General features: G+C 33.3%; 1 protein-coding gene across 3 annotated transcripts in view; it reads left to right on the forward strand.

Moving 5' to 3' along the window:
• The first annotated feature begins 438 nt into the window (after positions 1 to 438).
• Positions 439 to 27,492, forward strand: part of LOC136036192 (dachshund homolog 1-like) — a 120,527-nt gene continuing 93,473 nt past the window's right edge. The window contains exon 1 of one of the 3 annotated variants that reach the window (XM_065718267.1): positions 439 to 1,449. In XM_065718267.1, coding sequence (XP_065574339.1) covers positions 608 to 1,449 — 842 coding nt within the window. In that variant the 5' untranslated portion in view covers positions 439 to 607. The remainder of the gene's footprint in view (positions 1,450 to 27,492) is intronic. The other 2 variants (XM_065718269.1, XM_065718268.1) reach the window with 2 other exon arrangements.

Genomic DNA, 27,492 nt, shown 5'->3' on the forward strand with positions numbered 1-27,492 from the left:
AATATTGTTTATAATTACAGTCTCTGAGCCTACTCTTGTCTCATGGTTTATAATAGGGAGCTAAAACTCATATTTTCATCACGCATTTTCAGTCTTTTATCATTATCATTAAGGAATACCATGTTGCTTACTTCCTTGTTTTAGTCAAAACTATTCACTTCTATATTGTCGAGATAGGATCTTACATATGATACATGATATAGGCGGATCTTTATATTTTTCCTTAGGGAGTATAATTGAAAAAAAAAAGAAAAAGAAAAGCAAATGTTAGCGGAAAAGAGATGCGCGGCATTCAATGCTTTATCTATGTTTCCATTGGGCGTTTCGAAGTTCCATCAATTGTATATAGCTATGGCCGGCCAATGAGAGCGATGCCATCATTGTTTCATTTCTTCTTCAGATCCAATCGTCATGTTTCTTTTATATGGATTGCAGTTGCTCTTTGATATTTCCATTTCAACTTGCCATTTGACTGTTAGACTGATTGTGAAAAGGATCCTATTGTGTGAATTTTAAAAGGGATAAAGAGACTTTGTGTATTTGAGGTAGGACGGTATGTTTTAAGCTGGCATCACTTATTGGGTATCCTGTCTCACTACGTCTAGCCATGCTTAGCCAAAAAGAGAGTGAAACAAGAGAAATACATTCGCCGAATCACCAAAGAAAATCTGCCATTTCACCTAGTAATTACAGTATGACCTCTTCTCCAAGTGGAGGGGGCTCAGGTAGCTCTGGTTACTCAGCAAATGAGCGACAGTCCTCAAGTCCAAATAGAAGAGCAAGTTCGTCAAGCCCTCCCCTAAGGGATATGAATTCTCGTTTACAGTTAGGATTTCCTCACGTGCCACCGTCAGTGGCAGCTTTGCACGCGGCAGCTGCTGGTGCATTCTTACATGGCAAAAATAGCTTTCTAAATCCAATGGTGCCCCCAGGAAGTCTTGCTGGACTGACAGGCATGTCTGCCATTCCTGAAGCTTATCACGGACTCTATATGAGCCATCCTGCAGCTGCTGCAGCTGCCGCGGCAATGCAACAAGAACGTGCTTTGCACCAGCAACACGTTATGCCACCATCTTTACACAGCCAAATGATGGCGCATCGTGAGAGGCAGTATGTGAGTAGTCCACCCCCAATTTCATCAACGGATCCAAGTGCGAATGAATGTAAGCTAGTCGATTATCGGGGGCACAAGGTTGCTGCGTTTGTTATTCACGGAGAAACAATGTTGTGTTTACCACAAGCATTTGAACTATTTTTGAAACACTTAGTGGGTGGCTTGCACACTGTATATACAAAGCTTAAAAGACTTGATATTGTTCCCCTGGTCTGTAATGTAGAGCAAGTGAGAATTCTGAGAGGACTTGGGGCGATACAGCCAGGAGTTAACCGATGTAAACTGTTATCCTGCAAGGACTTCGATGCATTATATCGCGATTGTACTACAGCAAGGTAAACCTCTTTTCTAAATATATCTGAATTTTAACATATAGTAGTATATTTATTTTTCTACCCTGTTATGTGTGGGCTACAGTGGGCTGTGAAATTGAAGTAAATTATACGAAATATCTAATTGCTTATAAAAATTTGATTCGGACAGGAAAAAATCATCTAAATAGCTCAAACTAATTTTTTTGTACAATTACTGTTCCAGCATGCCAAGAACATACTGATAATTAGGATATAGGCCACAGTTAATTAGATAATAAATTTAGCATCAACTTTGACATAACACTTGTTGAATAGTAACATCAATTTTTCCTCCTGTCACCAAATGAAGTGTCTGTAATTTTCTTAATTTCCAAGGAAGCTCTTTTTTCCCTTTCTTTAGATCTCAATTATTTTCGAACTTTTCGAACAAAAAGCTACACGCATCTAGACGTTCATAATCTACTATCCACTATTTTCCGATTCTTTCAATAGTTTTACAATTGAAAACTTTTGTTAATCTGAATAAATACATTAAAAGCTGTGGCTTCAAATAGGGGAAACGGGGGGACACTTGCTTCCATCTAGATTTTCTCCTCCCTTAGATTTCTAAATATAATTTTTTTTTAGAGATTTCAATTGAAAGATACCTTTTTTATGTTTTTACTGAAAAAAAACAAAAACAAGAACAGCAGAACCATCCACTTAGATTTCGAAAAAATACCTTGCTCCTTCCCCTTAATTTTTGTGAATTGACACCACTGATTACAAATATAGTAAATATGTATAAAAGGCATACTGATAAATAGTTTTGTTTTTTTAACTTTCTTTTTAGAAATGACGTCCTAACCCTGCAATGATTTATGCATTGAACTGTTTGTACGTCATCTAAAATGACGGAAGAATATTGAAAAATTGAGCTTTACAATAACTGTTTTAATGATGCTTAGGTAAATTGGTTAGCTTATTTTTAAAGACATTTTCGGAACAAAACGATAATATTTTCAAAAGAAGAACATTTTATTTTCAAATATAAAAATAACAGTAAATTAATTGTGATTAGGAGTTAACACACTGGCAGATACTGGGAGGGGAACTCCCCCCAAAGTCTTTATAGTGCCCTCTTTCCCCGTTTTTTCTTTTTTCACTCTTTTTTAGAATAAATTTGGTCAATTATTGACACTTTTGTCATACCCCCCCCCCAAGATTTTGCTCATTGCGCCCTTGTCACATTGGGTTTCTCCCGAAATTTTGCTCTAGATCTTCCCCTGAGATAACACAATAAAAAATAAAGCAAATGCCACCAACAACAGGAAAAACAACGCATAAAAAAAATCAGAGTCACAAAATTATTCGAATCGAGTGAACTGATAAATAGATGATTGTTGGGAAAAATCCAGTATCAAAAATATTTATTGCAAAAAAATACTATATATCTGTCTATAAAAGGGATCTACCGGGGAGGTGCTCACCTTCCACCACCTGGTGTAAATCTCCAAAAGCCGCGTGTGTCCACAGTTCCGCCACGGTTGGCACAGTTTCTATTGTGCTTGACCTAAATGATTTATAAAAGGGGGTGCCTTCTTCTGGTTTGCAATTGTTGCTTAGCAGTAATTATTAGCAGGGGACAGTGCCTCCTAGGAAATATGAATGATAAGAATCCCAATTGTTCAAGGACAAATCTTTTTATGTACAAAGTTGCATATTATCTGTTGCTAATTCTTATTCTCATGACATCCAATATTTCTTGAGGTTTACAACTGAATAAATTTAGGGTGAATGCTGTCGTAGCATTAATAGGTATATTTTCTGATCAATATTCGCAGCCCCTGCAGTAACACTGATATCAAATTTACCAACTCGGCAATCTTCATTTTTAACCATTATTCCTAGTGCCTGTTTTCAATTCCAGATTTATACCTCAAAAACCAGGTCATTTTCTTGTAAAACTAAATTTCATAACCCAAATCATGACACTTACACTATTCCCCCAGCTCCTTTCAGTCCAATTGTATTTCCAGTTAAAATTTCTCAAAAAGTTATATTTTGGAATTACTAATAGGTATGGGGAGGGGCTACGAACTGTCTATCCCTCTGCACATATAGTCTTCGACCTTCAATCATGGGCCCATTAACTCCTCTCTGGTTTATGTGCCATATCACAATATCCGTTCCTTTCGTGCACAGGAAGTGGTTCTATATGTTAGAGCCTTGAAATAAGTTAGATTCATATAGCAAGCCATATATACACAGGATCCCATTTCAAATTTATAGGTGCGCTACACTACGCATTTTCAGAGTTCCTTCTTCTAAAGAGCCAATTTCTTCCAGTTCTGCACGAGCGACGGGAAGTTTTATTGTTCTCATTCAAATCAACGCAAGCAATGCTTGTAGTCTATCTTTCTTTCTGTAGTACGTTTTATAGTAATTAAAGGTACAATTTTTACTAGGCGGGCAATGGTGTCAGTTTACAAAAATGTAGAGGGGCAAAATTTATTTTTCAAATTGAAGGGGGGGATATTTCTTATTAAAAAAATTATTTTAATGAAAAAGCAAAAGAATTATTTTTTAATGAAAATATCCCTAAAAAGGTGTCTTCACAATTTTGTGAGAGAGGGGAATACATACCCTCCCTCCCAATTGACACCCTTGCGGGCGGTGAAGTGAATATATGGAGTTTCTTCTGTACTGGAAAACGACAAGAATAGCAGAATAAGTCGTTGTGAATTACAATATCTTGTATAAGATATTATTGAACCTACTCCACTGGTTGATAGGTAATTGGAAACAAGTTTAATTCCACAAGTACCTTTACTCGATATTCCAGTAAAAAAACATACTGGTCCTTTTTAATACAATGGGAATAATATAGCAGCGAACAGAAGTCATTCTCGTCAATTTTTGGAGGTATTGTATTTCTGTTTAGCTTATTTATGGTTTTCTTGCTTTGCTAAATATGTACATAAAATACAAAAGATAATTATTTTTTCAAAATTATAAATTTTGAAAAAAGATTATATTTTTAGACTCGTAGTCGCTCGTAGAGCTGCGTAGTTGCTCAGCTATGCAACTTTTAAGATTATATCTCCAATCTGGTATCCTAGCATAAAAAGAGCGTACTTGCTTTTAAATCCAGAAATCATGGCTTCCATTTAGTCTTCTTTCGCTTTGCACCCTTGAACTGGGGCTTGTTTTACGGAATTCCTATTTAGGATTGGATTCGCTCAATTTTTTTTTTTTTTTGGTCAGCCACAAGTAAAAATTGACACTGTTTCTACGGAAAAATAGCGCATGGGAAAATTAGCATGAATAGAAAAATAAGAAGCAAAGCTTGCTCTTAGTTTATAAGGAGTTTGGAAGCCAATTTTTATTAGATTTTGAAATGTAGCAAGATTTCTCCATCCAGATTGATTTTTATATATTTTTTCTTAATTGGACTCGGTTCAACTTTTATCAAATCAGACTTTGAAATTTAGCTGAAAAATATGGAAGAGGTTAGCGGTCAGTAGCAAGATAGTAATGAATGACAAATTCAATTTGAAAATAGGGAGTAAATACATGGGAAGGATAAAAAAAACGAATAAAAAAGGTACAATAATGGTCGAGCTTTATTGGAATCCAGGAACGTACTTGGAATCCTGAGTACAGGGTTACGAGTCCTGGTGTCACTGTCTATTTGGTTTGAAACAGAGGTCAATAGTTTGACTCTGTAAGCTCAGCCAGAGTTGACAAAGTTCTAAACGGTTACCTAAAGAAATCTAGGGAGAAACACGAGAAGTTTCGGACGATTTGCCCCCCCCCATCACGCATTGCACTCCCAGCCAAAGACAGCACATTAGGAGATCGGAACCTGTGCTACGCAGACCATTGGTCAGCACACAAAAAATGGTTTTTTTAAGATGATGGCCGAGGCCATAAATTCATCCCCACCTTTGATTTAAATTTACTAGCTAATTAAACAAAAAAAAAATTCAGAATAGTGCAAAAGAACTTCACTAGTCGAATCAGACACAAAATTTAACAAATACGAATCTCAATTGCCATTGAGGCATTTTTGTTGTGTAGAGGTAGATTACAAAACCTTATGACGTGAAGAAAATACTGTGAATTACTTCAGTTGTGAATTGAAGGCATAGTAAGGGGTAGATTATTAATAAGCTGAAATGCTATAAATAAATGATATGGCTAATTCAGAAGATGTTTTAAATTTCAAAGTGCCAAAGAATCAATCCAAACTGTTTTGCAATATTTTCTAACAATCATCCGCTTCTAACATTAGTAAAAAAAAAAAGTAAAAAAAATAGCAAGGTGAATACAATACGACAAAGCTATATTTCAAACCCTTTTTTCTTTCTAATTTTATTCACCCCTAACAGGAATACAAGATGTCTTTCTATAATTCCCTAAGCTACTTTATTTTGCAAGCCCACGTTCCTATAGCCTGCAATTAAAATACCATGACATTTTTTTCTTTTTTCTAAGAAAAATATGAAATGTTACAGATGCTATAACACGAATCTTTTTTCGTGGTTTACATTAAATGAAAACAAACAGAAGCAAGGGAGAACAATTGAATGAAATTCATTATATTCTAATGCTTCTTAATGACTTCCATATTCAATAGGATTTCAAAACGAGAGTTCCTATAAAATTCTTGCTCTGAAATTCGATATAGCCTTATGAATAAATGACAAATCAATTTTTCTAAAATTTCAACACGAAACGTTTGTCAAAAATTTAGCAAATTCTTGGATTTTCTAGCTTTTTTGAAAGTTAAAAAAATATATAACCTAGGAAAAAAAAGAATCAAACCATTTTTAGTTTCAAATTTGACAAAGTTCTAGGAAAAACTTGATCAAGGCCTACACAGTGGCTTTATTAACTGAAATGTAGAGGGGGCGGGGTCAAATGTATTTTTCACGATCCAGGGGGGTCAGTTTTGCTGTTTTTCCCCACTGAAAATTCAGAAGAGTGTTTTTCAATAAAAATGGCTCCCATAAAAGTATTTTTAAAATCTAAGGGGGCAGAGTAAAAAAACTAAAGAAAAATGCCCCCGATCCTAATTGACACCCTTGGGCCTACAGTGAAAGAAAGGCAGAATCTACGCCATTTTTGTTTTTAGACAAGACGGGCCAGACTTGTGTTGCTTTGATGCTCTCATTGAAGTAACTAATAGCCTCTTTTCCATACGTGGATCAGTTGCGAAATTTGTATTTATTAATATTGGTGGTGGTTTTATTTTTTTAGTTTAGTGGTTTTTTTCTTTTTATCTTGGTTTATCTTGTGCTGAGGACGCCTAGTTTGCATAGAGGCTAAATATCCGCGTTGTTTTAATCTTTTATCTTTTCTCTCTACTGGCCGCAATTTTGTTTGATGTCTTTCCATTGAATGTTACCTCTCTTTGTTGTTTTTTTGTCATGGCTGGCTAGTTCAGCTTAGGAACTTTCAGACTTGTGTTAAAATAATTTTCAACCCCTTACAAGTAGGGAGCGAGTGGATGTAGGGGTTAGAAAATAAATCCCATGTCCAAATTCGGACTGCAGTTTAATACTCGTACCACAAAATATTTTGCAGTTGGCAAGAAACCATCATACTGCAATCAGACACGTATCCGAAAATTTTTTTTGGAGACCCAATAATAAAACTAAATATGAGGAGGGGGGATAATAAAGAACAAGCTTGATTTGATAATTTTTACAAAATGTGCCAAAAATTCAAAATTTGGTGGGTCTTGGCCTCCGAGTTCCCTAAACTTCTTCCCCTCTGCGCAGGTCCCTGACTGCAATTATATTAACAAAGCACCTGTGTGGCTATCTCTGTCAAATTCCAAAATATTCATAAAAGGTATGAACAAGGGAGTTTTGGCTTTGGATTAGCGGAATGCCAATCTAAATAGAATCTCATTATAATAGGATCCAGATAAAAACTCATTGCCACCCCCCTTCCCCATCCCCCCTTTGTCGTTCATCCAACACAGTATATATAATGTTTAGAATCGAAATTTTGGATGGGACTTTGTAAAATCATATAATGCATTTTTCTCAAAGACCATATGGGTCATAGTTACAAAAAACAAACAAAAATCAGAAATAAGAAAGCATGAGAAAAAAAATACTCGCAAAGAACAGTAATGCACCAGCTCCAACCCATTATGCTTATACTAATCTTTTTCAAAATCCTCTTCCATTGTCTTACCAATCCTCCGTCCTCGCAAATCTCAACCTGGGATGCATATTGCAGATAGTAAGTAAATTATAAAGTAAATAATCATTAAAAGTCATAAAAGGTACTGTGTTTGTGATAAATTATGAGCCATTAAAGAGAATTATGTCTTGGAACAGCTCTAAAATCTTGAAACCAAAATCTTTTGAACATAATTTGTTATGCGAATTTATTTTGCACCTATGGAACTTTCGAAATATAAAAACTTCTCAGTTAATCCTAGTGATGATGCGCAATAATATATTGAATGTGATTGAATTAACTTGTATATAATAATGCATTACTTTCCTTTATAATGAAGGTAGAAAATTATGACATTGAACGACATACTGTAACGCCCTCTGAATGTTATCTCTTTAATCTTCTGCTTATAAACATTCAAATGACATAAAATTCACCATCTTGCTAGTATTTGACAGCTTAAATTTAGCATTTGAATTTGTGGGGACATCCTAAGTACCAATTAACACTAATGCCTGCCAGATGAGGAAATTACACTCAATGATCATTTCTACCTTGATTTGCGGTAAATGCGATGAGGTCGGAATTTAACGATACAAGAAAGAGAAGAAATATGGAGCACGTGATTATTTTGCTGAAATTTTAACCCTCTTTTCAAAGAGAAAGCAAGCATAGATAGATAGATAAATATGTGTTGCATTAAAAGCCGCTTTGCGCCATGGCAAATAAAAAACTAAAAAAATGTACACAAAATAATAGCACATGACAATAACACACATAACAAAACATGGTACATAACAATGACAATGAAAAAAAAATGCAAAAAAACAAAATAAAGCACTAAACATAATCAAACTAACTCACATAATTGCACAAAATGTCGCACACATGATAGATAGGTAGCCTACTAAATGCTTTAAACCCACATGGACCAAGGCTAAAAAAAGAAAAATAAAATGCTTAAAGCACACCCCCACCCTTAAAACCTGTTTCTATATAGGTCATTCCCTATTTTATATAATTCAGAATCTCTTTTATTGCTCCATAGTATTTTGACTACTTATATGACCCCAAACTACTAGAAACGCACACATCAATGAACTTTTTTTATATAATCCTTTGGATTTACTGAGAAACTATTAATAAAAATGCTCATTAAATTTTTTTATGCATATTTTTTTTCGTCTTATACGTTTTTGTGTACTAGGCTCCGACAATATAGTGCTTTTTATTCTGTTTCCACTCATGAAAGATAAATGTTTACGTGTTATGTTGTTTTTTTGTGGGTGTGTTCTGTACAACCTTCATTCATCTGGGTTTCAATTTATATATCTTTTTTTTTCTGTTATAAGAAAAAGCTGTAGGCCAAAGCTAAAATCAACTCAGGTTGCAAAAAAAAAGAAAGAAAATCTAGTGGAGGTTCATTTCTTGTTCATTATGTTAAGCAGTACACGACGGTAACACCATATTAGTAAAAACAAAGTAAACCAATACACGGGTTTAAAGCAAAGATAGGCTAGACTAAGGTATCGTGAAGTCTGTAGCAGGTGTAAATGGCATTATGCACTCATCACTGATCATGGCTTTACCTATCATGCGTCTGACCATACCTCCTGTTTTTCGGAGACTGTAATCGATGCTACAAAAAGCACCTCCGTTCTTGTTTCTAGTGTACAAAAAGACTCAGAGTACAAAGAATTCTCTGTCTTACACAACCTTTTGTTCCTTAATAAATTTCTTTATAAAAGAAACTAAAAAAAAAAAAAAAAAAATCACGACCATAATAACTAAACTAATCAAGGATATATAGCCTACATCTCTTTTTTAGGAGGCCGGGAGGGTGAATATTTGGGGAATCCCTAACTATTCTAAATTTTGAAAAAAGTGAAGATGAATTCAAAGGCGTCAATCGGGCCAGCGATGGTAAGGGAGGGCAAGTGCCCTCCAAGATTTTTTGTCATCTTCCCTGTATTTTTGGAAATACTTTTTTCGGAGGTAATTTCATTTTAAAATGCCTCTTCTTTTGGTATTTTCATTTAAAAATGCGACAGATCTACCCCTATAAATTTTAGAAAAATAAAATTTGCCCTTTCCCACTCAGTTTCCTTGAATGACGACACTGGATGAATTCGACGAATATTACGAGCTATTATAGAAGGAATTGTAAGGATCATGATATTCTCAAGTTGGGAGGACGGGCTTCCCCACCTACTTGTTGAGTACCTGACTAGGGCATTTCAAATATTACAATCTGTACACCAACAAACTTATTTACTGGGTTATGAAATTCAAAGTTTTAAAAGTGTAAATATTTTTGAAAAGAAATTGCTTTTAATTATTTTGAAAATAAATTATCTACTAATCTACTTTCCGCATCAGTAATCAGCTAAATTTATAACAACATTGTGAAAAGACCACTGCTCAAGGGCGTATCCAGGGGGATTAGGGGGTTTAACCCCCCTCCCCGTCGAAATGTTTGTCCGACTCGTAAAATCGTCCTGTTACTGCTAATGAAATTCATAACTGCCTCGAAGAATGGCAATACATAAGGTTGTTGTAAACAATTTTTAATCCGTAATTGCTTACTCAATATTAGGTTAACCGAACAAAGGGACAAAGAAACAAAACCCTTTTGGAAATCTACAAACCACCAGAGTTATTCAAAACAGTTAATTCCGATTAACTCGGACAGGGTTAATCGACAGCTAGCTGGATTAATAAGTTAATTCAACTTAATTGGAAGACCACACTATAATAAGCAGGGGAAGTTAGGAAGTTGGGGAATGACCTCCAAAAATTTGTGTTTTTTTTTCACTTTTTCCCAATAGGCATTCACCATCAAGGCCGCGTCCAGCATTTTTGAATAGGGAGGAGTTACGAAAACTTAATACAACCCAGCAAGGATTTGCTTATATGCATTTTGTAATTTTTTACAAATTAGACAACGTTTCAGGGGGTGGGGGTTTGTGTTCAAACTGGTTACTCTTCCCCCTTGGATACGTCTATGTCCACTATACTTAATTCTTTGAAATCTCATAAAATTTTAAACGAGTAAGACAAAATCACTAAAGCAAAAATAAATGGTTGACTAAATTACCAGTTTTTTTCAAACATTTCCCTCCTTCCATGGCTTGGAAAATCTTCCCGAATATATGATTGATCTGGGCATACGTGGCTGCTTAAGTAACTTGACTAAAATTGTTTCTCCATTACTGCTTAAAACGGTTATATCGGAACATTTTTGTTTGTTTTTCGAACCCTAGCTCTTGATATATCAAAAGTATTTCATCGAAGCTTAAATCCAAAGGTGCCGCATTTGGCTAAGCGATGAGAGAACTAACTTGAGTGACTGGGATTTGTAGTCACGGGTTTTATTACAATTTAGGATTATATGGGTCTAAAAATAGAAATCAATCACACGAACAAAATGATATTCCAATTCAAAATTAAATGAAAATCTTGCATACAAGCCCCCGAAGGCCTCCTGGCGTGCCTCCAAACCTGGAGGCGTACCTGCTCAGGCACCCCCGCTCCAGCATCTTGCCTGAATTAAATGCAAAAAATTCACTGGTCTCCAAAGAGATTAAACATATAAAGCGTAAGGACAAATTTATAAAATACACTAATGACGAAGACCACACTGCCTTTCCATAATACAAATACAGAAGAGAGAATAATGAGGACTTTTTTCCAAAGACAGTGAACGAACAACACCTATTTGAATATTTCGGCCCTCTTCAGCAAAGAAAATAATAAATAATAACACGCTTACAATAAAAGTTCTCGGTTAAAAATCCATTTTTTAAAATAGCTTTGGCATCGTTACTTCTTAACGAAAAGTTCAGCCAAGACTGTGTGATAAAAGCTAACATTTTACGATCTAAAAAGGTTCATTCATTTCACTAACTGTATTTATTAAAAATTGGAACAATTTCTTATTGCGATATTTGCCTTCGTTGCAGCTAATCTTGTAGTTCTTTTGCGATTGGGCTTGTTTTTATTCGTTCCTATTTTTGTTTTATTTTGAATTATATTATTTTCTATAATTAATGTTGTGTACATAGGGTTGAGTGTGTATTCACCCAAGTCTCTATTTAGGGAGGTATTATTATATAAGTTTCGTTTGATTTTCTTTGCTGAAGACGGCCCTTAGATATAGGGCCGAAATATTCAAATAGGTGTTGTTCGTTCACTGTCTTGGAAAAAAGTCCTCATTATTCTCTCTTCTGTATTTGTATAAAATACACTTTTGAGTTCAGAAATTCAAACTGGTACGCTTGAATTATAGCTTTTATACCAATAAAATACAGAAAAGACAACAACTGTCCGATTTAAGTTACTTCCAAAATTTTTTTTTCTCAATTTGACCGCAATGCTCAGACTCTACAGTACTTAAGACTTCCTTTGGAAGCCATTGAAACATAAAATGCGTCTATTTGAGTTTCATTTACATGTTTATAGGTGGACACAGATCCCAACCTTAAGAATAGGGTATCAACAGATTTTTACAAGAAGACCTTAAGGTTGCTTTTTTTTTACCAGAGGCCTTTTGAACTAATCTTTAGGGGGGAGATTCTTCAACCTCAGTATTTAGTTGTACATATATTGATAATTTAAATCTATATTTAAGTAAATAATAAATAAGGTTTGAACAACTATAGTTTATGTTGGTTTTCGATGTTAATTTCGATCTTTACGAAAAAGTATTGTTGAATATGTCCTATGATGAGATTCTGAACTGTCCATCACCCTAATAAGAGCGTAGTCATTGGTTTTGATTGGTTTTCTTTTGAGTTGCAATCATCCTTTTATGAAAATTACATATCAGTTTAACTATCATTTATGATGGATGGGAATACTCAGCTCAACACAATGAGTACTATTTAGAGCGTCCGTATCAAGTAAATTACTATTTTGTAAATTCTGATGAACAATGGGGAATGTTTGAAATTCTATGATAAAAGTATACATAATCTCATCAAGCTGTCGTTAAGATGTGTTGTAACTTAAAGGATATAAAAGGTAGTGAAAAAATTATAAAAATATAGATTCCTTCATAGGTTCATAACATTCTTTCAGGAAAAAGAGGCAATAACAAAATTAAAGACGGTTTCGTACGGAGAGAGGGAGGAGGGGGACGGAGAAAGAGAGAGTGGGAGTAATTAATTAAACAATCGCAGTAACGACCTGTAACTAATTAAAATAAATTTTTATTTTAATAAAAATATGAAGAGAATTTGTTTTTTATAATGATTTTAAACATACAGAATTCGTTAATTTTTTAGTTTAGTAGTAAACATTTTTTGGAACTAGAAAATTATCAGAATTTTCAAAGTAAATTTTTAAATCCCTTTAAGATTTAAGCGATCTTCATGAAAACCATAAAAACTAAGAAATCGAAAATGCTCGAGGAATGCAAAACATAATTTTCACTCTACTTTCTACTAAAATATAAAACTTTGTATCTTTTATTCCGAGAATGATATCATAGATCCCTGTTTTTTTTCTCTTTTAATCAGGGGTCTATTTGTGACAGGTTCTGTGTTAATATCTACTGGTTTTTTTTTATAACATTTCGTAAGGTCATTTTTAATTAAATTTGTATAAAATGACCTTACGAAATATTATAAAAAACCAATGGATATTAACACAGAAGCTGTGATAAATAGACCTATAAGATCAGCAGCGAAAAAAGCTAGGCTGGCATTAAAGACGTGTCTTTAAATCATTTTCTTTCATTTCAATGAATTGCCTCGTTTCATAACAATTTATTTATCAGTCCTGGTTGAACGTCACTGAGGTGAGGATGCTGGGACTGTTTTGAAAACCTGTTCATTTTAGTTTTATTGATTTTATCCTCTCGTAAGTTGTTTTTTCTTATTTGTATTGCTGAGGACAGCTCTTAGACAAAGGGCCGAAATATTCATTCTAATTTGTTTCCCACTGTCTTAAAAAATTCCCTATTGTTCTTCTTGTTTTTGGTGTTTGTGATGGAAAGGCAGTGTGGTCTTCGTCGTTATATATATATATATATATATATATATATATATATATATATATATATATATATATATATATATATATATATATATATATATATATATATATATATATATATATATATATATATATATACATATATACATATATATATATATATATATATATATATATATATATATATATATATATATATATATATATATATATATATATATATATATATATATATATATATATATATATATACATACATATATGTCCCTCCTCCCCCTTTTTATTTAAAAATACCTGTTTTGTGTAATTTCATTGACAAAATAGAACAACACCATAATTGCTCCCTTCCCCAAATTTTTGTGAATTGGCAACAGTGTATGAATGTAGTCATTGAAACCATATTTGAAGCACATTGAATCTTTACGAAGGATAAAATTTACAGAATTCCTTGAAATGGACTGCGACCATGAATGTAACTAGATTTCTATAGCTTTGGCTGTAATATTTAAGGTCAAATGGAGAATGAACGCAATCTTTGCCTTCATGAATGTCGTTCTTCTTCTCGATCTTTTTTTTTTTTATAAGATACAACGAAGTTGGAATAGCAAAAAATAACATGGTGTCGGTTTTACCTGTGCATTTTAAAATATAGGACCAACTACGTAATCAATATCTATACAATGGTATCTATAGTATGAAAATTTGCACATTTTTACGCGTTTGACAGAATAATAGTTTATTTCACTTTTCCTTTTTGTTCTGTGGGGCAAGTGCAATATAATTTGACTATTCTCACGAATCCTCTAAGCCATTTCGCTTCTAAGATAATAAAATCAATTCAACCGTTTTTTCTAACTTTCCCATGATCACGGAATACACATGGAAATTTCTTTCATTTTATTCAGAAAAATGAACGACAATTGGAAAAATTCTCCATCAGTTTTTTCGCAACTGGAATCTCTACACAAAAAACGAATGATTGGATCTTTATTATTGTTACAATCCTGATGCATACAAAAATCCCCCCATATCCAGATCTAGATGCTCCCTCACTTTCTGGCATTACGGTTGTCACAAATTGGAATCGTGGGAAATAAACTTTTCTTCTTTTTTTCCATTTGAATCAGAAGAGAACAGTTTGAACCATGGGGTTTTGCCTTACAAATCATAGGCTCCTTCTCTTTTAAGAAATTTTATGGTCTTAGCCTTTAAACAAAGGGAATTTATTTGTATATATATATATATATATATATATATATATATATATATATATATATATATATATATATATATATATATATATATATATATATATATATTTTTTGAGTTTCTCAACATGTTCTGCAGTTAGCACCACAAGAATATTTTTACTTTGTTCCTGTGAGCGAAATTCCCTTAAAAATGATGTAATCCATCAAAATATAAAATATGAGTTATTCATGAGGGCCGAAGGCCTGAGCATCTGCCAGAGTGAAAAGAGGGTATGTTCCGAGAGTCTAAGGCCTAAGCTACTTAGTATTTGGATCGGGTGAAGCAAGGGCCATCGAAAAGACGGAGAAGTGGCCTGTTTTGCGTAGTACGTTGTAAAAAGGGTAAGTTAAGTTACAATTCAGGGAGAATTCGGGCTAATAAAAAGATAAAGCATATTTTATTTATTTATAAGCAGGGGTGCCGACAGAAAATTTCCCGGGGGGGGGGGGGCAGACGCCAAAATAACAATGGTGGTTGGCTGACAGGGAATATATTTCAGGTTTTTTTTTATAGGAATAAGCTTATCTTTAAATACTTTTAGGAAAAAAATCTCAAATAAAAAGAGTAATTAAATTGCATGCAAAATGAAAAAAAAAGTAAATTTTAAACGAAAAGAATTCCTCGCAAAGAGATCAATTTATTTAATCAATAATATATTTAATTATTGTGCATTTAATCTTAAAAGGAAATCAAAATCGAGCCAAAATTACAGAAAGATTTATTGCTTCCATAGATTATAACAGACGTAGACTTGTCTTTATGCAATTTCCTACGCCTTAGAATAGTTAACAGAAGGAGTAGAGATACTCAAAAATCATCCTGCTTGCATAGATACTACGTTTTGATTTTATAACGGCCATGTAAAATGTACCTATTTCTTAACAGGACAATTCTCCCCCGTGAACTTAAATCTCTTATATATTCAGACATTGAAAAACAAAAAAATAATAATGAATAGCGAAAGAGAAACAAAATTTAAACTTACTACTCAGCTGTCAACTTGACCCTCTTTTCTTATTATCCTATTCAGCTAAATAAAATGAACAGGTTCAAGAACATTTCCGTCACCGGAGAATCTTATTAAATAGTTTGTGATAAAAAACTGGAAGTAAAAAGTGACTTAGGCAAATATTCACCAAAACTAAAATGGAATTCTTATGTTTGCTAAACCGGCAGTATTGGCTTTTTGTGCTGATTCTAAATATATACAATTCTTTCACTTTATTGTTACCCACCCAAAACTAAATATCTGAGGAAATTTGCCTGATTTTTGAAAAAAGAGGAAACATCCACAAAAAAGCAAGCAATCTTACTGAAAATCTCTTTATTAGGTACATCATTTCAATGATCCCTACCGTAGAGGATTCAAGCTCCAATCTTCAAAATGTGGAGTTTCGCATTGTTTTTGAGGAGAAACGTCGTCGATGCATCTTTATTTGTTTTGCTTTTTTCCAGGGGTGATTGTATCAAACCGAAGGTCCAAGATAATTTGGAGGGGGCTCATTCAATCGTAAATTTAAAGCTCTTTTTTAAGTGACCATACAGGTTGGGCCAGGGGAAAGTATTGTTTTGACATCATAGGGCACCAAACTACGACTTTATCCCAAAGAGGACGAATTTGCCATCAATTTAAAATTCTGGTAGCTAATTGATTTAAAAGTATCAATAACTATATTTTATGCTTCCAAGTTGCAGTTATGGACCAAGTTGGTCCATAACTGTAAAAAATTGAATTTTCTTTTCAAAGTGACAGCTAAATAGATACAATCTCTTCTGAAAAACAATAAATGATAATAAAGCATAAAAAACGTATCCGTTCAGGGGGAAAATACAAATTCCCAGCATTCCGTTCAGGGGAAACATTGCTGATTATAGTGGCTTCATGTATCAGCTCATGGGTACTCTTGCAGTGCAAGCAAAAGTTGACGGCATATTTTTAATGGAATTATCCTTATTAAATTGGTTTCTATAATTGTACGAACTTTCTTGTATATTAATAACTGAACTAGTTACTAATAAACAAATATATATTTAGGATCACCATAAAAAGCTAATTCTTTGATTAATGTTATCAAATTTAGGCTCTTATGCTTTCCTTATTGACAAGGATCGTTAGTTTCTTACCATTCATTATTATGAAAAATTTGATTTTTTTTTTTTTCTGTTGCTCCAGCCAAATCATACAGAAAATATGATTGTGAAAAACTAGAAAGTGTCACTCAGTCACAAATTATAACTTATGTTTTCCTAAACAAGGGTCAAATCTGTTGGTAGGCACCCAACTATGGGGCAAAACACGTTTTTTCCATGTTTTTTTCCTATTTCTGCTCTCTTTTCTTTGGTTTCCTTATAATTATTAAGTAGTCCCAAAGTTAAAAGGGGGAGGCATGAACCCTCTGCCCACTGCCGGTGCACATGTTTGTAAGCCCTTAAACTATGAAAACTAAGCCTTTTTTTCAAACACTAGCTAGATAAAAATGATAAAGATAGCAAATTATTTTTAAGGGTTAGGATAAACTGTATCTCAAAAGTTTGTATTTTTTATTGTTGTATAGCATGGGAGGCAGACACATGCATAGAATTTGGTTCTTGGTTCTCAAAAATTTCTCTTAGTGGCGCAAGTTTGAAAGAAAAAGTAGAAATATGCGAGTCGTATGAAGAATATAAGAAGATATTGGACTAAATGTAAAAATTCTAACATCTTTTTTTCGGTATTTCCTGTGCGCGTTCCTAACCTTAGGCATACTGTAAAAAAACAGAAATAAGATTTTTTTTTTTGTTCTTAAGAAAAATCAAGGAAACCAAGGCTATGAGATAATTAAAAGCGTTATTATATAACCATTACATTACAGCCATAAATTAGAAAGAATTAGGGTCGAGAAGAAGAATGTGGCTATATACTCTTTTTTTATAAGGCTACAGACAATTTTAGATATGTAAAATCAAGACCGTATACAGGAAAAGGAGCTAACAGGTCTGTTCCCCTGAAATTTCCGTTTGACTTGTAAAAATGCCGCCAAAATACATATAAACTATTTTTGATACGTCTTTTTTATTTTTTTTGTAAGTAAACACCCCCCCCCCTAGATACACCAAAAAGCTGGATACTCCATTGCGTAAAATTAATATCATTGACACTAAAAACAATGGTAATTATTAATCAGTTACTTCTTGTGCTAGAAATACTGTAAAACCGAATAAATACCCCTTTGACTGTCTATAAATGAATAAAAAAAAGTTCTTGCATTTCATCCTGTCGCTTTCCGTCGTGTGGTCAGAGTAATGCTTTGTATTTATTAATAACTCCGAACGAAGAGTTAGGGGTAAAAGTGAGTGAAGTCCCTAGTAAGCAAACAGAAGTAAAAGAATTTCCGCCTTTCATAAACAGAGCAAGGTAGCTCAAAGTAGCAAAAAAGATTGATTCTTCTTCTAGATTGAGCAGGAACACAAATTTACAAATGCAGTAACATATATTGCTAGCACACTGTATCCTGAAGTCATATCTTTAGTGGCAAAGGGGTTTTAGCTGCTACTGATAACTAGCTCCTTAGATTTCACAGATGCGAAGAATTGTCAGATGTAAATTTACTAATAAACAATAGAAGCAATAGTTACTTCTGTGTTGTAATAGAGTAACTCATTGGTTGTAAATTCTAATTTTGTGTAATTTACATGGAGTTAGGGCCGTACCCAGTTTTTTTTGGAGGGGGTAGTTTACAAAATTATTCTTTTCAGGGGAGGGGTACATAAAAACTTTAAAAACGCATCAAAGATTTGTTTATATTAATTTTTGTCACTTTTTTACAAAAAGAGTCGGACATATTTTTTTTTTTTTGGGGGGGGGGGGTGTTCAAATCCCCTAACTCTCCCTGGATAGAGCCTTGTATGGAGTGATTATTGTTTTTCCTAGTTTGATTTGCTTTCTTTTATTTTATTTTGATTTCTGAGTCCTTCTTTTTCTTGAAACATCGTGGTTTAAATTCTTACCCCTTTTCAACGTCGAGGAGGGCATGTCAGGGTACAGGCTAGACATTTGTTTCATCGTTGTTCTTCTTCTTTCTGTTCCTAATGGCCAAAACCCCCCATTCATGGGGGTTGTAGTAACCCGTTTTCATGATTTTCTTCCTTTATCTTGGAATATTATTGTTAAAAATGTATATCCACTCTTCATACTCTTGTCAGTCTATAATCATAGCATTTTGACGTACTGGAAACTTTTTAGTCAACAAAATCAATGAGAAAATTTAAAGCATGAACTAAAATTTTAGTGTTTGGATGACATTTGTGGAGAAACGAAGGGAGAATGAAAGAGAGGGGAAGGGAGAGACCAATTGATATATAACCATTCCTTAGGTGAAACTATATAAGGTAATAGACGGAAATAAACCTTAATTATCGAAGGAAAATCTATTTAAATCAGGATTAAAATTTTTCAAAGAATTATGTAAATTTCTTTATATTGCCTTTCATAGTTTTATGAAATAATGGTCATTTACCTATTTATCTTTATTCTTAGATGCGTTCATTTATTTATTCTCTATAATGTTCCTTTTTTTCAATAAAAAAAAGTCTTTCGAAAACTATTCCTTAAGAAAAACGACAAATTATACATTGTACTTGAAAGCATAGTGAATAGAAAATGGTTTTGTGGGAGCTCATGAAAGCAAAATCTGCACTTTGAAGTCAAAAAACCTTTCATGTTCATGTTTATAAAAAGCATCCGGATCTGGCAATACTCTTTTGGAATGTTTCCGACTCATATAATAGTGCCTTATTGGAAAATTTTGCATTCAGACTTTTCTAATAGCAGAGGGACTAAAAGAATTGCTTTCTAAGCTAAGAACTATAATGGGACAATAAGCTATTCTGGCCCCTAGAGGAAGATCTAAAAGGCCATTTGTAACAAAACGAATACAAGAAAATCAAATGCATAATTCTTTCGGCATGAATAGATTTAAAAAGTAGACAAGTATAAAATCAAAACTTTAGATCTCCCACTAGTGACAAAAATAGAGTATGTTTTTTTCCTAATTGAAAGTAGTTTTTGTGTCTACTTACAATAAATATACTCGAAGCATATTATCTGTTTCTGTTCTCAGGCGTTTTTGATTTTCCTGATTCAGTGCTTTTACTACCACTTTAATTTGAAAAGGTTTCTATTTATGTGAGGTGAATCTTTTGACGTCAACGTCTTGATATTATCTTAGCCCATGGAAGCTCACAACTCTTAGTTAATTTAAATCATTTTAAATCATCTTCTTTCAGAGATATAGCCAAGGGAGAAACGGAAGTCTGAGGGGGGATTTAATATCCACCCTCCTTGGCTGAAAAGTACAAAATGTAGCTAAGTTATTTACATGAAATAAATCAAAGATGAAAAATTGTAAATATGCACCTGTGCATTGGACCAAGAGGTTTTCCAGGAAATAATTTAAAGCCTCCCTCTTTCATAAAAATATTTTGAAAAGAGTTAAGCAGGAAAATCTTGACAGTTGAGTTTCAAAATATACTTTTTGGACACTTAAGATTCACAGGAAGACGAAATCCCACCCGTCTTTGAGTATTGGGTGTGTGAGCATGTAAAGTCTACTTTCAGAGAGCACATATTTAAATACAAAAAATTAAAATTTATACATAAAAAAACAAATAAATAAAATAATTATACAAGAAATTTTTGCTACAAATTTAAACCATTTTAAATTTACTACTACTGATACTAATGACTCACCACAGCACCAAGCAACCTGAGACCAACACAGCTACGCAAACTCCTCCTCAATCCCAATCAATTCAATATATTTCAAGCTATTCAGTATCTTAACACTCTCTCAAGAACTTCCCATTCCCCTTAAATCTTTCCTAACGACTGTCTCTCACCCCCAGCCGAGGGCAACCTTCTTTCCGTTAAGCCCTAGACAGTTGGCCGCAAAGGACAATCTTTGAAAAACTGTTATCTTGTATCTGTAGAATGTGCCCTTGCCGTCTCAACCTTTCTTTTACTATAGCCCTAGAAAGCAGGATTAAAGCACACTTTTCGTTCAGCCTCCTGTTTGAAATATGGTCAGTCAGTTGGGCACCCAAAACAATCCATTGGCAATTTCTCTTGAAAACATCTAGCAGATCTTCCTCCATTTTTCGGAGCTTCCATGTTTCAGAACCATGTTTGACCATTGTCATCATTGTAGCTTCCAATCCGATCGTGGATCGCAGACTTCCCTTCCTATTCTTCCAAAAAATTTTCAACTGTGAAAAACCCCACTGGGCCTTAGCTATTCTAATTTTAACATCTTCACTGCCCACCATCTTTACTAATAATATTCTCAAGGTAAGCGAAGATGCCCAGTAAAGAATATTCAAGGGGATCAAAAACTAATAAAAATGCATTTGTTCCGGCTTTTAATCCGTTTTTGCCATAGAGGACAGTCATTCGGAAAAATTCTTTGAAAAATGAATTTTCCCTATATGTTGGTATGAAGTAGATATATGTGAATAGGTATGATGGTAGGCTATGAGTACCAGAGGATAAGTAAGGATTGCTGGACATGTAATGAACATTGACTAGAGTTTCCAAGAGCAAACTTGAAAGACGTGTACCTCATGCAGACTTTGTTAAAAAGGCACTTGACATCGTTCTAAAATATGTTTCTTGATACTGAATGAATTCTAAAAAGAAAAATACCAAATAAGAGGATTCAGTTCAAGAAAAGTCGCGTCTAATTTAATGAGAAAATAAAATAAATCCTGGGTACATTAAAACTCGTTTAAAAATGACGTTTAAACTTGGGTATCCAAAAGTTTAAGTGGATTTCGCTTTGTTTTTTCATCCACTTCCTCACCTACTGTTGCTTTAAAAATGGATTAGTAGTAAAGTTAGCATTAAATTGAAAACCTCGGATATATGCAATTCCTTATGATTCAGACGATATGATTAAATATTCACACGATATGATTAAACTCATAAAACTTTTAAACTCATAAATTTGAAAGTTTTAATATTTTCACTACAAATTGAAAAGATTTTGTGAGCTAATAACATTAATATTTTGTTTTTTAAAAGAAACTGAATTGGTTCGTGCTTGAACTGGTCTTTTCCTATACTATCAATGGCCGAGTCACTAGTAAAGAGGTGTTGAGGTTCCCCCATTTATTTTAAAAATTATAAACACACGGTCTTTATTGTTATTCAATTGCATTAAAATACATGTTTCATAGTTAAAACTTCCTCCTCTTAATTGATCCCCACATGGAAGAGTCGTTCGTGCATCTTTGTGTACCACGCTCTGGGATATAAAGATATTTTTCTATAATAATAATAATAATAGGAATGACGATGTCACAGAGAAATCCCTCGACTGGAACTAGAAACAGAATTGATTAAACAGCGTAAGCTATTTAGACTCTTCAACGACTGTTGTTTTAAGTGTTGAACTAATGCACTGGTATTGGCACAACTACTATACGGGTTATCGACAGACATGCATCCTCTAGAAAGAGGCTCATAATGAATACATAATTTTCTAGTTGCCAAGAGCTCTCATACGAATGAAGCCATCCCTCAGAAGGGTATAAACTCTTTAACCCCCAAATTACTAACGCCGGTACTTATGGGAAAATTTTGCCCGATGCTAAATGTGTTTAACAAGACAGAATGAACTTAATACCGTTCATTGAAGGCGGCTTCACCAATTGAAATGAGAATGATTACTGAACTATTGAAGCATGATGCATTGAATGGATGATTCGACATGGCTACCTACTTTTTTAAAAGCAATATCATCTTTTCCGGTTTTTTAGATCTGTTTCTGTCATCAAATTTCTTTCTTGGGTTTCTCATTTCTTTACAGTGGGAATAGCCATTATAGTCTTTGCCATTTTCAATTGTTCACCTATGCGGAAAACGGACATTTATGAACAGATGGCTAACGGTCCGCAAAGAGAAGTATCCTTCTTTTGGATACATCGATTGAAACAGAAGGGCTATTTTGATTAACCCTTTCTGACGCAAAGGGTTTTACTCTTTTTTTATATTTCAAAAGTCCTATCTTTATTATTTAGAGGTTGATTTTTTGAGTGTTTTTTTCCCATTTCGCAGTTCAATGGTTTAATAACCTTAATAGACTCATAAGCGAATGAAAACCCGATAAGGGTCCTTAGCTACCAGAAGTAATAAGATCATAGTTCAATAGGAACTTCTGTCGTATCAAGTAGATAGGGGAAATAATAACTAAATTAAGATGGGCATATAGAATTCTTGTTGTTTGTGTCTCATTTTCGGTTATTTAGACGAAACTTTAATTATCCAGGCACTTAGTGAGAATCGGAAAAAATGTAGCAATTACTATAACTTGCAGCTCAAGATGAAATTTTTAACTTTAAATGGCAACATATTATCCTTTGCTATATGGAAATGAGAGACATGCTATAGTAAGGATAACAAAGCAAAAGAAAGACTAGAAAGAAAATAAATTGGTAAGTATAACTGAGGGAAGCTTCAAAAATTCGAAAATAATATATAAGTTTATCCTTTACTATTATCCTATTAAGTATTATCCTTTTACTATTATATACTACTATTATCCTATTTATATACTACTTTATACTTTATGTACTACTATTATATACTTTATATACTACTATTATCCTATTTACTATTAAAAATTCGTAAGTATAACTGAGGGTAGCTTCAAAAATTAGAAAATAATATATAAGTTTATCCTTTACTATTATCCTATTAAGTATTATCCTTTTACTATTATATACTATTATTATCCTATTTATATACTACTTTATACTACTTTATACTTTATGTACTACTATTATATACTTTATATACTACTATTATCCTATTTACTATTATTATACTATTAAGTATTATTCTTTACTATATGGAAATGAGAGACATGATATAGTAAGGATAACAAAGCAAAAGAAAGACTAGAATGAAAATAAATTGGTAAGTATAACTGAGGGAAGCTTCAAAAATTCGAAAATAATATATAAGTTTATCCTTTACTATTATCCTATTAAGTATTATCCTTTTACTATTATATACTACTATTATCCTATTTATATACTACTTTATACTTTATGTACTACTATTATATACTTTATATACTACGATTATCCTATTTACTATTATTATAATACTATTAAGTATTATCCTTTACTATATGGAAATGAGAGACATGATATAGTAAGGATAACAAAGCAAAAGAAAGACTAGAAAGAAAATAAATTGGTAAGTATAACTGAGGGAAGCTTCAAAAATTCGAAAATAATGTATAAGTTTATCCTTTACTATTATCCTATTAAGTATTATCCTTTTACTATTATATACTACTATTATCCTATTTATATACTACTTTATACTACTTTATACTTTATGTACTACTATTATATACTTTATATACTACTATTATCCTATTTACTATTATTATAATACTATTTATTATCCTTTACTATATGGAAATGAGAGACATGATATAGTAAGGATAACAAAGCAAAAGAAAGACTAGAAAGAAAATAAATTGGTAAGTATAACTGAGGGAAGCTTCAAAAATTCGAAAATAATATATAAGTTTATCCTTTACTACTACCCTATTAAGTATTATCCTTTTACTATTACATACTACTATTATCCTATTTATATACTACTTTATACTACTTTATACTTTATGTACTACTATTATATACTTTATATACTACTATTATCCTATTTACTATTATTATACTATTAAGTATTATCCTTTACTATATGGAAATGAGAGACATGATATAGTAAGGATAACAAAGCAAAAGAAAGACTAGAAAGAAAATAAATTCGTAAGTATAACTGAGGGTAGCTTCAAAAATTCGAAAATAATATATAAGTTTGGATGGGTGATAACCGGCATTTAACCACAGGTTGAGGAGGGAAGAAGGTTCTATGAGTGACTATCCCCGAGATCTTTATGCTATTCATTTTTTTTCCCTATTTGCTAGTTGGTTCCATTTTTCGAACTTACAAGCCCCATCCTTTTCATATAATTACCAGATACGTGTCTGGCGGAAAGTTTGACATAATTTGCAAGACCTCAAGGAATTGGGTATTAGCTAATTGTATTTATAACAAAGGTGTGAAACTAAGAGACCAGGGTAGAACCTATGTTCACCTATGCACCCTCAAAAGAGTTCTAACATTCTTGTCTTCTGTATGCTACTCCAAGTGTGTGCGAGTAACCAGTCTATTTTTAGTAAATAAAGAGATTGTTCTCGTCTGGTAGTGTTTGGAATTGTATAGAGTTAAGAAAACGTATGAATTTTACGATAAGTTAAAATATAGCCTACTATTATTTTCACTCTCTGTCTCTGTCGGTTTGATAAAGCGGCATTGATATTTTGACGCCTTTTTTATACTCAGACATAGAAATTTTTTTGACAAACTTAAAGAACAAAAAATTTAATCAAAAGAACCGTGTCATATTCTTTTGTTAAAATTGTTAGTAACATGAAATCAAAGATAAGACGTACCCAAGTATAGAATTACTCCGGCTGAGAAAATAGAAGAAAAAATTACCATGTTTTGCTATTCAGGAATAGTAGCGCGTCACTATTTTTGCAAAACAGTTTATTTCACCTTTCGCATACCTTCTGACCAGCCTTGTGAAATACTCTCTTGGAAGGAACAGAGGTAACAGGTGATGCAAGTAGACAGGAAATTTATTCATGGGGCCTTTCTAGGGAAAAATATTTTTTGGAGCCAGAATTTGGTAACATTGCATAATGTAGAAGTTATAAGAAACTGTGGGGGAAGTCATAAACATCTTAAGATTCTTTGAGAACACAGTCCAAAAGCTGCCCATTACCTATATTTCTGTAGTTAGTTGAGTCATAGATTTTATGAAAAACGTCGAAATCCTGTTTTTTATCGTCAGTCCTGTGAATTTCCATCACTTGAGTAGATTAGTGTTTTAAAGAGCTAGGGATTCCTTATCGACCTTTAAGGCAATATCCTTATTGGCTATGATAATACATTTGGTCGCTGTCAAATATGTGGAGTCAATCAAATTTGTTTTCTGTAATATGTGGCTTAAGAAAGCATAGTCTGGATCAACAAACTTGGTATCCGAGACGTAATCTCAATTTATTTATAGCTACTAAAGCGACAATTAAGATTAGTTTCTAGCTATCATGGTTGTACCGTTGACAATTTTTCTTTGAATGAAGACTCTGGTTTTTGAGTCCATGGCTGCTAATATAATGAATTTTGACAACTGGTCCAAATTTTTAAGCTTGGCAACCTGTCATTTTACATCGGCAAAACGTATCCTAGCCATCTCAACCTTTCTTTCAGTATAGCCCTAGAAAGCGGGATTGAACAATACTTTTTGCATGGCCTACTGTCTGAAATACGGTCAGTCAGTGGGCACTCGAAATAATCCGTAGGCAATTTCTCTGGACAACATCTAGAAAATCTTTCCTCGTTTTTCGGTGTGCCCGTGCTTTAGAGACATATTTGAAGACTGCCATCCCTTTAGCTTCCAATATTCTGACCTTGGTTCGCAGACTTATCTTCCGTATCCTTCCCTACTTTTTTCAACTGTGAAAAACAACCTGAGCCTAGGCTATTCTACTTTTAACATATTCATTTTGCCCACCGTCTTTAACAACAATACTACCTAGGTAACAAAAGTTATCAACTTGATCGATCTTTTTGTTACCCAACTTCACCTCTTTACATTCACTTATTCCTAGTCTTAGCGACTTCTTAATATTAATTTTCAAACATATTCTCAGGCCCTCAAAGGTGCTACTGCCATTACCAGAAATTTAAACAACAGTCCACACAGTGTCTGCGAGTAGGAAGTCAACTTCCCTAAGAAGTCCATGTGCAATTGTTGCTGGCAGCTTGAGGCTGTCCTGGGGATGTGGAACAGTACAAGGGATTAATTCCATCTGGCTATCACTCCAAGTTTTAGTTTTTTGTTCCAACATTGTCGATAGTCTTATGAGCCTTGTAAAACTCGCCCGCAGCTTCACATCGTAGCGGAAAAGCTCACTTTAACTTGTAACTTTATGGACAAGAGGTGAACTTTCCAAATATCGTTTCTGATATTTCCTTTTCATCATTTCATCAAATCAATATCGAATATCGCTTAACACTAGTTTGATAATGTACACCCTTGCCTCATCAGAACAATTTTAGCATTCGTAGGCCTACTTACTGTAGACTACTCTAAGGTCCTACCTCTAACCAAACTATTTTTAGTCAATATAAAAATCTTTTCTCGCCTTGTAGTTTCCCTCTTGCTGGAAGGGAATCTTTTTTTTTTTTAACCTCAAGATTAAAAATCAGATCTCATGATCTGCCGATAAATATTGATGCTCTGATTTTTGCCGATTCCTAAGAAGTTTGTGGTTAGAGAAAACCAAAAAACTCCAGGTCATTTTGTTTTTGGATTCTGCAAAAACAATAGAAGTCATCCTGCATATGAGGGGAGTCGTCACACTCCCCCCAAGCCCCTTGCTCTTTATACCAAAGTTTTACAGTGCTAGACGGAAAGCTTTTAGAAGTGCAACAGTCATAGCCGTTTGGTAAATGCATGTAATTTTGTTTTACTTTTCATTGCCTTTTAGATTTCAATGTATTTTACTTAA

The sequence above is a fragment of the Artemia franciscana genome, chromosome 15 (assembly GCF_032884065.1).
Source record: "Artemia franciscana chromosome 15, ASM3288406v1, whole genome shotgun sequence".
NCBI lineage: Eukaryota > Metazoa > Arthropoda > Branchiopoda > Anostraca > Artemiidae > Artemia > Artemia franciscana.